This window comes from Coregonus clupeaformis, unplaced genomic scaffold, assembly GCF_020615455.1.
Source record: "Coregonus clupeaformis isolate EN_2021a unplaced genomic scaffold, ASM2061545v1 scaf0691, whole genome shotgun sequence".
Classification (NCBI taxonomy): Eukaryota; Metazoa; Chordata; class Actinopteri; order Salmoniformes; family Salmonidae; genus Coregonus; species Coregonus clupeaformis.
In genome coordinates, this window is record NW_025534146.1 from 182,042 (window position 1) to 198,612 (window position 16,571).

At 47.5% G+C, this 16,571-nt stretch overlaps 1 protein-coding gene across 1 annotated transcript in view; it reads right to left on the minus strand.

Moving 5' to 3' along the window:
* The window catches only part of LOC121584346 (electrogenic sodium bicarbonate cotransporter 1), a gene marked incomplete at its 5' end in the record, with an annotated part of 142,825 nt that overhangs the window by 84,982 nt on the left and 41,272 nt on the right, over nucleotides 1–16,571 (minus strand). The window contains 2 exons of the mRNA XM_045216356.1: nucleotides 1,170–1,355; nucleotides 7,859–7,935. Of these exons, the coding sequence (XP_045072291.1) occupies nucleotides 1,170–1,355; nucleotides 7,859–7,935 (263 nt within the window). The remainder of the gene's footprint in view (nucleotides 1–1,169; nucleotides 1,356–7,858; nucleotides 7,936–16,571) is intronic.

Below are 16,571 nucleotides of genomic sequence, written 5' to 3' on the forward strand. Positions count from 1 at the left end.
CTCCCTCACGACGCCAGGACAGCGGAGTCACTCACCACCTTCCGGAGGCATTTGAAACCCCACCTCTTTAAGGAATACCTGGGATAGGATAAAGTAATCCTTCTACCCCCAAAAATTGTAAAGTGGTTATCCCACTGGCTATAGGGGTGAACGCACCAATTGGTGAGTCGCTCTGGATAAGAGCGTCTGCTAAATGACGTAAATGTGCCCTTGAGCAAGGCACCTAACCCTAATTGCTCCTGTAAGTCGCTCTGGATAAGAGCGTCTGCTAAATGACTAAAATGTAAATGTAAATGTAAATGTAAATGTCCTTCTAGACCTGTCTGCTGCCTTTGATACTGTGAACCATCAGATCCTCCTCTCCACCCTCTCCGAGTTGGGCATCTCCGGCGCGGCTCACTCTTGGATTGCATCCTACCTGACAGGTCGCTCCTACCAAGTGGCGTGGCGAGAATCTGTCTCCGCACCACGTGCTCTCACCACTGGTGTCCCCCAGGGCTCCGTTATAGGCCCTCTCCTATTCTCGCTATACACCAGTTCCCGCTCAGCCCAGTCAAAACTGTTCGCTGCTCTGGCACCCCAATGGTGGAACAAGCTCCCCCACGACGCCAGGACAGCGGAGTCACTCACCACCTTCCGGAGACACTTGAAACCCCACCTCTTTAAGGAATACCTGGGATAGGATAAAAAGTAATCCTACCCCCCCCTTACCCCACCCCCCCCCAAAAAAAATAACATTGTAAAGTGGTTATCCCACTGTCTATAAGGTGAATGCACCAATTTGTAAGTCGCTCTGGATAAGAGCGTCTGCTAAATGACGTAAATGTAAATGTGTGTACAGTAGGGTTAGGGTTAGGTGTGTAGAGTAGGGGTACGGTTAGGGTTAGGGTTAGATACTGACACCTGTAGGGTTAGGGTTAGGGTTAGAAAGAAAGGTTTTGAATTTCTTCAGCATCATGTAGGGTTAGGGTTAGGTTTAGGGGTTAGGTACTGACCCATGTAGGGAAGAAAGGGCTGGTGTTGAACTTCTTCAGCATCATGGAGGGTTAGGGTTAGGGTTAGGGTTAGGGTTAGGTACTGACCCATGTAGGAAAGGGTTAGGGTTAGGGTTAGGGTTAGGGTTAGGGTTAGGTTTAGGTTTAGGTTTAGGTTTAGGGTTAGGTACTGACCCATGTAGGAAAGAAGGGGCTGGCCTTGAACTTCTTCAGCATCATGGAGGTGGTGTAGGTTCCCAGGAAAAGGATGAAGGAGATCAGAGTGATGTCAGGAACATATTTACAGGCCTTCCCCACCAGCTCTCCTCCATACTTCAGACAATCCTTCTTAGACAGGGACGACCACGTGGCATTCAGAGGCTGCAGAGACAAAACAATATGAGAGGTGAAGAGACAAAACAATATGAGAGGCTGAAGAGACAAAACAATATGAGAGGTGAAGAGACAAAACAATATGAGAGGCTGAAGAGACAAAACAATATGAGAGGCTGAAGAGACAAAACAATATGAGAGGCTGAAGAGACAAAACAATATGAGAGGATGAAGAGACAAAACAATATGAGAGGCTGAAGAGACAAAACAATATGAGAGGCTGAAGAGACAAAACAATATGACTGAGAGGCTGAAGAGACAAAACAATATGAGAGGCTGAAGAGACAAAACAATATGAGAGGCTGAAGAGACAAAACAATATGAGAGGATGAAGAGACAAAACAATATGAGAGGCTGAAGAGACAAAACAATATGAGAGGCTGAAGAGACAAAACAATATGAGAGGCTGTAGAGACAAAACAATATGAGAGGATGAAGAGACAAAACAATATGAGAGGATGAAGAGACAAAACAATATGAGAGGATGAAGAGACAAAACAATATGAGAGGCTGAAGAGACAAAACAATATGAGAGGATGAAGAGACAAAACAATATGAGAGGCTGAAGAGACAAAACAATATGAGAGGATGAAGAGACAAAACAATATGAGAGGATGAAGAGACAAAACAATATGACTTAGAGTCTGTAGAGACAAAACAATATGAGAGGCTGAAGAGACAAAACAATATGAGAGGATGAAGAGACAAAACAATATGAGAGGATGAAGAGACAAAACAATATGACTTAGAGTCTGTAGAGACAAAACAATATGAGAGGATGAAGAGACAAAACAATATGAGAGGCTGAAGAGACAAAACAATATGACTTAGAGTCTGTAGAGACAAAACAATATGAGAGGCTGACGAGACAAAACAATATGACTTAGAGTCTGTAGAGACAAAACAACATGAGAGGATGAAGAGACAAAACAATATGAGAGGATGAAGAGACAAAACAATATGAGAGGCTGAAGAGACAAAACAATATGAGAGGCTGAAGAGACAAAACAATATGAGAGGCTGAAGAGACAAAACAATATGAGAGGCTGAAGAGACAAAACAATATGAGAGACTGAAGAGACAAAACAATATGAGAGGATGAAGAGACAAAACAATATGAGAGGATGAAGAGACAAAACAATATGAGAGGCTGAAGGGACAAAACCATATGAGAGGCTGAAGAGACAAAACAATATGAGAGGCTGAAGAGACAAAACAATATGAGAGGCTGAAGAGACAAAACAATATGAGAGGCTGAAGAGACAAAACAATATGAGAGGCTGAAGAGACAAAACAATATGACTTAGAGTCTGTAGAGACAAAACAATATGAGAGGATGAAGAGACAAAACAATATGAGAGGATGAAGAGACAAAACAATATGAGAGGCTGTAGAGACAAAACAATATGAGAGGCTGAAGAGACAAAACAATATGACTGAGAGGCTGTAGAGACAAAACAATATGAGAGGCTGTAGAGACAAAACAATATGAGAGGATGAAGAGACAAAACAATATGAGAGGCTGAAGAGACAAAACAATATGAGAGGCTGTAGAGACAAAACAATATGAGAGGCTGAAGAGACAAAACAATATGAGAGGCTGAAGAGACAAAACAATATGAGAGGATGAAGAGACAAAACAATATGAGAGGCTGAAGAGACAAAATAATATGAGAGGCTGAAGAGACAAAACAATATGACTGAGAGGCTGTAGAGACAAAACAATATGAGAGGCTGTAGAGACAAAACAATATGAGAGGATGAAGAGACAAAACAATATGAGAGGCTGAAGAGACAAAACAATATGAGAGGCTGTAGAGACAAAACAATATGAGAGGCTGTAGAGACAAAACAATATGAGAGGATGAAGAGACAAAACAATATGAGAGGCTGTAGAGACAAAACAATATGACTTAGAGTCTGTAGAGACAAAACAAGATAGAATGGCGCCGGAGAAGATGGCTGCCGTTTTACAGCTCTCTCACCAATTGTACTATTATGTGTGTTTTTCCGCGTTATTTGTAATTTATTCTGTACATAATGTTTCTGCCATTGTCTCTTATAACCAAAAAGAGCTTCTGGATATCAGGACAGTGATTACTCACCTCTTCTTGGACTAAGATTTTTTCTTCAACAAGTCGGACGCGAAGGATATCGTACAGACACCCGACAAGGCCCAAATCCCCGTCATTCGCATGAGGAAGAGACGGAGATATCGTGGATGTAGGTCGGGGTGCCTTGTAAGGATCCGACGGCGAGCGAGTAAACTGCCGCTCCCATCAATCCTATTAGCCAATGTTCAATCATTTGAAAATAAATTAGATGGCCTAAGATTACGCTTATCCTACCAACGGGACATTAAAACTGTAATATCTTATGTTTCACAGTCGTGGCTGAACGACGACCTGGACAACATACAGCTAGCGGGCTATACGCTACATCGGCAGGATAGAACGGCTGACTCCGATAAGACAAGGGGTGGCAGTCTGTGTATATTTGTAAACAACAGCTGGTGCACAAAATCAAATACTAAGGAAGTCTCTAGGTTTTGCTCGCCTGAGGTAGAGTATCTTATGATAAGCTGGAGACCACACTATTTACCAAGAGAGTTTTCATCTATATTTTTCATAGCTGTCTATTTACCACCACAAACCAATGCTGGCATTATGATTGCACTGAATGAGCTGTATAAGGCCATAAGTGAACAGGAAAACGCTCATCCAGAGGCAGCACTCCTAGTGGCCGGGGACTTAAATGCATGTTAAATGTGCAACCAGAGGAAAACAACTCCAGACCACCTTTACTCCACACACAGAGACGCATACAAAGTCTCCCTCGCCCTCCATTTGGCAAATCTGACTATAACTATATCCTCCTGATTCCTGCTTATAAGCAAAAACTAAAGCAGGAAGCACCAGTGACTCGGTTAATAAAAAAGTGGTCAGATGACGCAGATGCTAAGCTACAGGACTGTTTTGCTAGCACAGACTGGAACATTTTCCGGGATTCTTCAGATAGCATTGAGGAGTACACCACATCAGTCACTGGCTTCATCAATAAGTGCATCGATGACATCGTCCCCACAGTGACCGTACGTACATACCCCAACCAGAAGCCATGGATTACAGACAACATCTGCACTGAGCTAAAGGGTAGAGCTGCCGCTTTCAAGGAGCGGGACTCTAACCCGGACGCTTATAAGAAATCCCGCTATGCCCTCCAACGAACCATCAAACAGGCAAAGAGTCAGTACAGGACTAAGATTGAATCGTACTACACCGGCTCTGACGCTCGTCGGATGTGGCAGGGCTTGAAAACTATTACAGACTAGAAAGGGAAGCACAGCCACGAGTTGCCCAGTGACACAAGACTTCCAGACGAGCTAAACCACTTCTATGCTCGCTTCGAGGCAAGCAACACTGAAGCATGCATGAGAGCACCAGCTGTTCCGGATGACTATGTGATCACGCTCTCCGTAGCCAATGTGAGTAAGACTTTTAAGCAGATCAACATTCACAAGGCTGCAGGGCCAGACGGATTACCAGGACGTGTACTCCGAGCATGTGCTGACCAACTGGCAAGTGTCTTCACTGACATTTTCAACATGTCCCTGGCTGAGTCTGTAATACCAACATGTTTCAAGCAGACCACCATAATCCCCATGCCCAAGGACACTAAGATAACCTGCCTAAATGACTACCGACCCGTAGCACTGACGTCTGTAGCCATGAAGTGCTTTGAAAGGCTGGTCATGGCTCACATCAACACCATTATCCCAGAAACCTTAGACCCACTCCAATTTGCATACCACCCCAACAGATCCACTGATTATGCAATCTTTAATGCACTCCACACTGCCCTTTCCCACCTGGACAAGAGGAACACCTACGTGAGAATACTAGGGGTGTAACGATCCATCTACTACATCGATGTATCGATTTATATTCCTATGATCCAACTACATCGATCTGTGCTCGGCGAGTTGGCCTTTTGGACAACATATATCAATCTAACATCGTTTTAAAATGTAATAAATCGATTGTATCGATACTAGGAAATAACCCATTGGATTTAAGCACGTCAGACTTTATATGGATGTTTTTTCTTAGCACTTTTAATGATAAAGGCTTTAAACATTACTTGATTCAGTCTGCCTATCTGTGACGTCATCGCCGCGCCAGCAGCTAGCGCAAAGGCGCAAAGACAACAAAACATAGCATGGCGGACGACAGAGGAGAAACCGACGAGCGAGAAATTATCAAGCCACCATTGCGGTCCTTACAAGAAACAGGAATCTAGGAAACTTCACCTGCACTGTCCAGTATCCAGGTATTTATTTCAGTCACACTGGTTGAATTTTTGGCTAAAAGGTTACTGAATCGATTTCAAGTCACTGAATCGTTTCGGATCGTATCGTTCTAAATGAACCAATATCGTCCTTGAATCGTATCGACAACCACGAATCGTGATACAAAACGAATCGTTGTTAAAACGAATCGTTACACCCCTAGAGAATACTATTCATTGACTACAGCTCAGCATTCAACACCATAGTGCCCTCAAAGCTCATCACTAAGCTAAGGATCCTGAAACTAAACACCTCCCTCTGCAACTGGATCCTGGACTTCCTGACGGGCCGTCCCCAGGTGGTAAGGGTAGGTAACAACACATCTGCCACACTGATCCTCAACACGGGGGCCCCTCAGGGGTGCGAGCTCAGTCCCCTCCTGTACTCCCTGTTCACCCATGGCCTGGCACGATTCCAACACCATCATTAAGTTTGTTGACGACACAACAGTGGTAGGCCTGATCACCGACAACGATGAGACAGCCTATAGAAAGGAGGTCAGAGACCTGGCCGTGTGGTGCCAGGATAACAACCTCTCCCTCAACGTGACCAAGACAAAGGAGATGATTGTGGACTACAGGGAAAAAAAGAGGACTGAGCACGCCCCCATTCTCATCAACGGGGCTGTCCTGGAACAGGTAAAGAGCTTCAAGTTCCTTGGTGTCCACATCACCAACAAACTATCATGGTCCAAACACACCAAGACAGTCGTGAAGAGGGCATGACAAAGCCTATTCCCCCTCAGGAGACTGAAAAGATTTGGCATGGGTCCTCAGATCCTCAAAAGATTCTACAGCTGCACCATCGAGAGCATCCTGACTGGTTGCATCACCGCCTGGTATGGCAACTGCTTGGCTTCCGACCGCAAGGCACTACAGAGGGTAGTGCGTACGGCCCAGTACATCACTGGGGCCAAGCTTCCTGCCACCCAGAACCTCTATACCAGGTGGTGTCAGAGGAAGGCCCTCAAAATTGTCAAAGACTCCAGCCACCCTAGTCATAGACTGTTCTCTCTGCTACCGCACGGCAAGCGGTACCGGAGCGCCAAGTCTTGGTCCAAAAGACTTCTCAACAGCTTCTACCCCCAAGCCATAAGACTCCTGAACAGCTAATCATGGCTACCCAGACTATTTGCACTGCCCCCCCACCCCATCTTTTTACGCTGCTGCTACTCTGTTAAGTATTTATGCATTGTCACTCTACCCACATGTACATATTACTTCAACTACCTCAACTTTCTCAACACTTTTTTGTTGTTTTATTCTACTTTTTTATTAAAAATAAATGCACTGTTGGTTAAGGGCTGTAAGTAAGCATTTCACTGTAATGTCTGCACCTGTTGTATTCGGAGCATGTGGCCAATAAAATTTGATTTGATTTGATTTGTTGAGACAAAATAATATGAGAGACTGAAGAGACAAAACAATATGAGAGGCTGAAGAGACAAAACAATATGAGAGGATGAAGAGACAAAACAATATGAGAGGCTGAAGAGACAAAACAATATGAGAGGCTGAAGAGACAAAACAATATGAGAGGCTGAAGAGACAAAACAATATGAGAGGCTGAAGAGACAAAACAATATGAGAGGCTGAAGAGACAAAACAATATGAGAGGATGAAGAGACAAAACAATATGAGAGGCTGAAGAGACAAAACAATATGAGAGGCTGAAGAGAAAAAACAATATGAGAGGATGAAGAGACAAAACAATATGAGAGGCTGAAGAGACAAAACAATATGAGAGGATGAAGAGACAAAACAATATGAGAGGCTGAAGAGACAAAACAATATGAGAGGATGAAGAGACAAAACAATATGAGAGGCTGAAGAGACAAAACAATATGAGAGGCTGAAGAGACAAAACAATATGAGAGGATGAAGAGACAAAACAATATGAGAGGATGAAGAGACAAAACAATATGAGAGGATGAAGAGACAAAACAATATGAGAGGATGAAGAGACAAAACAATATGCACGTCAGACTTAGTATTTTGTCCCCCTTTTTCATTTTAGGGGTTAGGGGTTAGGGGTCAGGGTTTGGGTTGGGGTACTTACTAGATCAGTGTTATTGAAGTACCAGACAGCAGTGCTATCAGCATCCTGAGGGTTTAGAGTTAGGGGTTAGGGTTGGGGGACTTACTAGATCAGTGTTGTTGAAGTACCAGACAGCAGTGCTATCAGCATCCAGAGGATCTCCGAACACCCCCGTACTGTTTTCTGGATGACAACAAGAGAAAAAAATCAGTTTCAGAATTAATCTAGATGTTAAGACATTGATTTTCCTTCAAGGGTTAAAGGCCATGACCCCCAATAGAGGAAACCAACATGGCATCCCACCATGTCCCCCAATAGAGGAAACCAACCTGGCATCCCACCATGACCCCAAAGAGGCAACCAACCTGGCATCCCATCATGACCCCTGCAACAGCAGCCAACCTGGCATCCCACCATGACCCCTGCAACAGCAACCAACCTGGCATCCCACCATGACCCCCAATAGATGCAACCAACCTGGCATCCCACCATGACCCCCAATAGAGGCAACCAACCTGGCATCCCACCATGACCCCTGCAACAGCAACCAACCTGGCATCCCACCATGACCCCTTCAACAACAACCAACCTGGTATCCCACCATGACTTATTCAACAGCAACCAACCTGGCATCCCACCATGACCCTTGCAACAGCAACCAACCTGACATCCCACCATGCCCCCTGCAACAGTAACCAACCTGGCATCCCACCATGCCCCCTGCAACAGCGACCAACCTGGTATATCACTATGCCCCCTGCAACAGTAACCAACCTGGCATCCCACCATGACCCCTTCAACAACAACCAACCTGGCATCCCACCATGCCCCCTGCAACAGCAACAAACCTGGTATCCCACCATGACTTATTCAACAGCAACCAACCTGGCATCCCACCATGACCCCTTCAACAGCAACCAACCTGGCATCCCACCATGACCCTTGCAACAGCAACCAACCTGACATCCCACCATGCCCCCTGCAACAGTAACCAACCTGGCATCCCACCATGCCCCCTGCAACAGCGACCAACCTGGTATATCACTATGCCCCCTGCAACAGTAACCAACCTGGCATCCCACCATGACCCCTTCAACAACAACCAACCTGGCATCCCACCATGCCCCCTGCAACAGCAACAAACCTGGTATCCCACCATGACTTATTCAACAGCAACCAACCTGGCATCCCACCATGACCCCTTCAACAACAACCAACCTGGTATCCCACCATGACTTATTCAACAGCAACCAACCTGGCATCCCACCATGACCCCTTCAACAACAACCAACCTGGCATCCCACCATGCCCCCTGCAACAGCAACAAACCTGGTATCCCACTATGACCCCGGCCAGCAGCACCAAACGTGACATCCCACCATGACCCCTGCAACAGCAACCAACCTGGCATCCCACCATGACCCCTGCAACAGCAACTAACCTGGCATCCCACCATGACCCCTGCAACAGCAACCGACCTGGCATCCCACTATGACCCCTGCAACAGCAACCAACCTGGCATCCCACCATGACCCCTTCCAGCAGCAACCAACCTGGTATCCCACCATGACCCCTGCAACAGCAACCAACCTGGCATCCCACCATGACCCCTGCAACAGCAACCAACCTGGCATCCCACCATGACCCCTGCCAGCAGCAACCGACCTGGCATCCCACCATGACCCCTGCCAGCAGCAACCGACCTGGCATCCCACCATGACCCCTGCAACAGCAACCAACCTGGCATCCCACCATGACCCCTGCCAGCAGCAACCAACCTGGTATCCCACCATGACCCCTGCAACAGCAACCAACCTGGCATCCCACCATGACCCCTGCAACAGCAACCAACCTGGCATCACACCATGACCCCTGCAACAGCAACCGACCTGGCATCCCACCATGACCCCTGCAACAGCAACCAACCTGGCATCCCACCATGCCCCCTGCAATAGTAACCAACCTGGCATCCCACCATGACCCCTGCCAGCAGCAACCAACCTGGCTTCCCACCATGACCCCTGCCAGCAGCAACAAACCTGGCATCCCATCATGACCCCTGCCAGCAGCAACCGACCTGGCATCCCACCATGACCCCTGCCAGCAGCAACCAACCTGGCATCCCACAATGACCCCTGCAACAGCAACCAACCTGGCATCCCACCATGACCCCTGCAACAGCAAACAACCTGGCATCCCACCATGACCCCTGCAACAGCAACCAACCTGGCATCCCACCATGACCCCTGCCAGCAGCAACCGACCTGGAATCCCACCATGACCCCTGCAACAGCAACCGACCTGGCATCCCACCGACCCCTGCAACAGCAACCGACCTGGCATCCCACCATGACCCCTGCAACAGCAACCAACCTGGCATCCCACCATGACCCCTGCCAGCAGCAACCAACCTGGCATCCCACCATGACCCCTGCCAGCAGCAACCAACCTGGTATCCCACCATGACCCCTGCAACAGCAACCAACCTGGCTTCCCACCATGACCCCTGCCAGCAGCAACCGACCTGGCATCCCACCATGACCCCTGCCAGCAGCAACCGACCTGGCATCCCACCATGACCCGTGCAACAGCAACCGACCTGGCATCCCACCATGACCCCTGCAACAGTAACCAACCTGGCATCCCACCATGACCCTGCAACAGCAACCAACCTGGCATCCCACCATGACCCCTGCAACAGCAACCAACCTGGCATCCCACCATGACCCCTGCCAGCAACCAACCTGGCATCCCACCATGACCCCTGCTAGCAGCAACCAACCTGGCATCCCACCATGACCCCTGCAACAGCAACCAACCTGGCATCCCACTATGACCCCTGCCAGCAGCAACCAACCTGGCATCCCACTATGACCCCTGCCAGCAGCAACTGGGAACTCATTTAAACATCTGTTGTTTCCCTCCGGAGATTCCTGGCCTTTAGCTGGAGGCAGGGGTGGTGGGGAGGGGTGGTGGCAGAGGTGGTTGCTGTCAAGGCAGGGGTGGTGGCAGAGGTGGTTGCTGTCAAGGCAGGGGTGGTGGCAGAGGTGGTTGCTGTCAAGGCAGGGGTGGTGGCAGAGGTGGTTGCTGTCAAGGCAGGGGTGGTGGCAGAGGTGGTTGCTGTCAAGGCAGGGGTGGTGGCAGAGGTGGTTGCTGTCAAGGCAGGGGTGGTGGCAGAGGTGGTTGCTGTCAAGGCAGGGGTGGTGGCAGAGGTGGTTGCTGTCAAGGCAGGGGTGGTGGCAGAGGTGGTTGCTGTCAAGGCAGGGGTGGAGGCAGAGGTGGTTGCTGTCAAGGCAGGGGTGGTGGGGAGGGGGAGGATGTCAAGGCAGGGGGTGGTGGGGAGGGGGGAGGATGTCAAGGCAGGGGTGGTGGGGAGGGGAGGATGTCAAGGCAGGGGTGGTGGGGGAGGGGAGGATGTCAAGGCAGGGGTGGTGGGGAGGGGGAGGATGTCAAGGCAGGGGGTGGTGGGGGGAGGATGTCAAGGCAGGGGTGGTGGGGAGGGGGGAGGATGTCAAGGCAGGGGGTGGTGGGGAGGGGGGAGGATGTCAAGGCAGGGGGTGGTGGGGAGGGGGGAGGATGTCAAGGCAGGGGTGGTGGGGGGAGGATGTCAAGGCAGGGGTGGTGGGGGAGGGGGAGGATGTCAAGGCAGGGGGTGGTGGGGAGGGGGAGGATGTCAAGGCAGGGGTGGTGGGGGGAGGATGTCAAGGCAGGGGTGGTGGGGAGGGGGAAGGATGTCAAGGCAGGGGTGGTGGGGGGGAGGATGTCAAGGCAGGGGGTGGAAGGGAGGGGGGAGGATGTCAAGGCAGGGGGTGGTGGGGAGGGGGAGGATGTCAAGGCAGGGGTGGTGGGGGGGGAGGATGTCAAGGCAGGGGTGGAAGGGAGGGGGAGGATGTCAAGGCAGGGGGTGGTGGGGAGGGGGAGGATGTCAAGGCAGGGGTGGTGGGGAGGGGGAGGATGTCAAGGCAGGGGGTGGTGGGGAGGGGGAGGATGTCAAGGCAGGGGTGGTGGGGAGGGGGAGGATGTCAAGGCAGGGGTGGTGGGGAGGGGGAGGATGTCAAGGCAGGGGTGGTGGGGAGGGGGAGGATGTCAAGGCAGGGGTGGTGGGGAGGGGGAGGATGTCAAGGCAGGGGGTGGTGGGGAGGGGGAGGATGTCAAGGCAGGGGTGGTGGGAGGGGGGAGGATGTCAAGGCAGGGGTGGTGGGGAGGGGGAGGATGTCAAGGCAGGGGTGGTGGGGAGGGGGAGGATGTCAAGGCAGGGGTGGTGCGGAGGGGGAGGACAGGGTGATAGATACAACCCAAGCAACAGCAGAGAAAAGCACCATGGGACAGAATATAAATGTAATGTCTGTCACATGAATCATTCAGGATCAGACTAACACCACAGATTCTCCATTATATTGACCAGATACTCTAGTGGCTGCTCTAACAATGAAAATAAAAGTATTCAAAAATGGAAGGCAGTCGGGAGGAGGCAAGATCAGGTGGGACCATTCTAGCCAATGAGAGGGCAGATACAGTGCATTCGGAAAGTATTCAGACTTTTTCCACATTTTGTTAAGTTACAGCCTTATTCTAAAATGGATTAAATTGTTTTTTTCCCCTCACACAATACCCCATAATGACAAAGCGAAAACAGGTTTTTAGAAATATTTGTAAAAACAAAAAGACTTGAGGCTGTAATTGCTGCCAAAGGTGCTTCATCAAAGTACTGAGTAAAGGCTCTGAATACTTATGTAAATGTGATATTTGCATTTTTTTTATTTTAATACATTTGTAAAAATTTATAAAAACCTGTTTTTGCTTTGTCATTATGGGGTATTGTGTGTAGATTGATGAGGGGGAAAAACAATGTAATCCATTTTAGAATAAGGCTGTAATGTAACAAAATGTGGAAAAAGTCGAGGGGTCTGAATACTTTCCGAATGCGTGTACAACAGGCACAACGGTTTCCACTAGTTACCACAGCCACAAAATCAAAATTGGCTATGTTGTAAAAATGCGTAATCTTTTTAGATATTTCACCTATTTCACTTCAGACTGCATTATCATTTTGACTATTTGACTTGTTTCACTACAGACTACAGCATGATTTTGACTATTTCACTTGTTTCACTAGAGACTACAGTATCATCATGACTATTTGACTTGTTTTATTGCAGACTACAGCATCATTTTGACTATTTGACTTGTTTCACTACAGACTACAGCATGATTTTGACTATTTCACTTGTTTCACTAGAGACTACAGTATCATCATGACTATTTTACTTGTTTCATTGCAGACTACAGAATCATTATGACTATTTAACTTGTTATACTAGTGACTACAGTATCATTTTGACTTTCACTAGTTTCACTACAGTATCATTTTGATTATTTCACTGGAGACTGCATTATCATTTTGATTATTTCACTTGTTTCACTACAGACTACAGCATCATTCTGACTATTTCACTTGTTTCACTACAGACTACAGCATCATTTTGACTATTTCACTTGTTTCACTAGAGACTACAGCATCATTTTGATTATTTCACTTGTTTCACTAGAGACTACAGCATCATTTTGACTATTACACTTGTTTCACTACAGACTACATCATCATTTTGACTATTTCACTTGTTTCACTAGAGACTACAGCATCATTTTGACTATTTCACTTGTTTCACTAAAGACTGCAGCATCATTTGGACTATTTTACTTGTTTCACTAGAGACTACAGCATCATTTTGACTATTTGAATTGTTTCTCTACAGACTACAGCATCGTTTTGACTATTTCACTTGTTTCACTACAGACTACAGTATCATTTGGACAAATTCACTTGTTTCACTAGAGACTACAGCATCATTTTGACTATTTCACTTGTTTCACTACCGACTACAGCATCATTTTGACTATTTCACTTGTTTCACTAGAGACTACAGCATCATTTTGACTATTTCACTTGTTTCACTACAGACTGCAGCATCATTTGGACTATTTCACTTGTTTCACTAGAGACTACAGCATCATTTTGACTATTTGAATTGTTTCTCTACAGACTACAGCATCGTTTTGACTATTTCACTTGTTTCACTTGTTTCACTACAGACTACAGTATCATTTGGACAAATTCACTTGTTTCACTAGAGACTACAGTATCCTTTTGACTATTTAACTTGTTATAGTAGTGACTACAGTATCATTTTGACTTTCACTAGTTTCACTACAGTATCATTTTGACTATTTCATTTTGACTAGAGTATTGTGACAATTTCACCAGTTTGAATGCAGTATATTAGTGACTATTCCCCTCCAGAGGAGATGTGTATAGTCTAAAGGTTATACCAGCAGGGTGAACACCAGGACACAAGCATTCTGCAAGCTAAGGCCCTTTCAGGAACGTAATGTGATCTCATGACTGTGGTCCTAACTCCTGATTCTCCTTAAAAAAACAACTCATAACCCTAACCTCTTCTTAATGGGACAAAACAACAGCTATCAGATATATTCAATAAGTGTCTCCTTGATGTTGTCCTTTCTTCAGAACATTGCATCTGTATATGTTTATAGCAACAACCTTGAAAAGCAGCAGAATGCTGACATGTTTCAGCTTGCTTCAGTGAGAATCTACCATGCATCAGTCTTCTGAAACACTGACTGGTTCATTTGCTTCCTGCTTGGTCTGCATTTCCCCTCCTCCTTCCCCTCCTCCTCCTAGCTCAGCCATGCATAGGAGCTTAACTATGACACACGCACACACACTTTGAACAAGGGAGAGCTCGGTTTGTTGTTTTGAAAGTTTTGAATGTCTCTGAAAAAGTGTTCTATTGAAAAAGTTTGGTTACTAGCTACCTTTTGAATTTGGATCCTGCGACGCAGTTAGCCATAGCTGCTGGGACCGCTACTATCTGTCCAGGGATCCTGCCAACCAAAAGTGTGAAGAGCTGCTTGGCGTAGCAGCTAGCCTAACTGCTAACTAGCTATCAAGCTAGCCAGGTTTCATTGACAGCTTGAACACAGCCCGCGACACAGTTAGCCCTTGTGGCTGGGACCATGGATGGTACCAGGCTTCTGGCTGTCTAAAGCCCTGCTGTTTGTTTCAATCTGCCCTGGGACCATGGATGGTACCAGGCTTCTGGCTGTCTAAAGCCCTGCTGTTTGTTTAAATCTGCCCTGGGACCATGGATGGTACCAGGCTTCTGGCTGTCTAAAGCCCTGCTGTTTGTTTAAATCTGCCCTGGGACCATGGATGGTACCAGGCTTCTGGCTGTCTAAAGCCCTGCTGTTTGTTTAAATCTGCCCTGGGACCATGGATGGTACCAGGCTTGTGGCTGTCTAAAGCCCTGCTGTTTGTTTAAATCTGCCCTGGGACCTCCCCTGTCTGGAACGGACTGCGTGGAGTACCAGCGTTAGCCTATGTTGCTACCATAGCATCCTAAGCCAGAGGCGGGAATAATGGAGAGGATAGTGTTTCTTTATCAAAGGTGAATAATCTTTTAAACAAACAAAAAGGGTTCTAGAAACAGTTGTTACAACAACAGGAAAATAGCTTTAACAGCTTTGTCCAAATACTGATGGAATCAACTACCAAAATAATGGACGATCTGGCCAGTGAGGTCATTAAGAAATGTTTGCTCTGCTCCCAAGGAGAGGTGGATGAATGGACAATATGGCCTTAAGAACAGTTTCAAATCAAATCAAATTGTATTTGTCACATGCGCCGAATACAACAGGTGTAGACCTTAAAGTGAAATGCTTACTTACAAGCCCTTAACCAACAATGCAGTTTTAAGAAAAAATACAAAAGAAAATCTACCAAAAATACAATATATATGTTTGCACTGCTCCCAAGGAGAGTTGGATGTCCTGAAATAGAAATGCAGCAAGATGACAACAAACTGTAAGTCCACGCGAGATGACATCAGCACTGTCTGTGAGTCATTATTACAGATTATTGGGAAAACAGACTATCTAGATGGACAATCCAGGAGGAATAACATTGTTGTGGATGGCATACCAGTCTTCACATGAGAACTGGGCCGAGTCTGAGGAGAAAGTGAGAAAAATTATCACTGAAAAGCTGCAGCTGGATCATACAAAGATTGAGGTGGAGCCCTGACCCTAACCCACAGGTCTGGAGCCCTGACCCTAACCCACAGGTCTGGAGCCCTGACCCTAACCCACAGGTCTGGAGCCCTGACCCTAACCCACAGGTCTGGAGCCCTGACCCTAACCCACAGGTCTGGAGCCCTGACCCTAACCCACAGGTCTGGAGCCCTGACCCTAACCCACAGGTCTGGAGCCCTGACCCTAACCCACAGGTCTGGAGCCCTGACCCTAACCCACAGGTCTGGAGCCCTAACCCTAACCCACAGGTCTGGAGCCCTGACCCTAACCCACAGGTCTGGAGCCCTAACCCTAACCCACAGGTCTGGAAAACATGTAACCAGCCCAGGTGACAGACCCAGGCCGATAGTGGTCAGGTGACAGACCCAGGCCGATAGTGGTCAGGTGACAGACCCAGGCCGATAGTGGTCAGGTGACAGACCCAGGCCGATAGTGGTCAGGTGACAGACCCAGGCCGATAGTGGTCAGGTGACAGACCCAGGCCGATAGTGGTCAGGTGACAGACCCAGGCCGATAGTGGTCAGGTGACAGACCCAGGCCGATAGTGGTCAGGTGACAGACCCAGGCCGATAGTGGTCAGGTGACAGACCCAGGCCGATAGTGGTCAGGTGACAGACCCAGGCCGATAGTGGTCAAGTTCCTGAGTTTTAAGGACAAGATGGCTGTTCTGGAGAGAGCCAAGAACTTCAGAGGAACCAACATCTTCC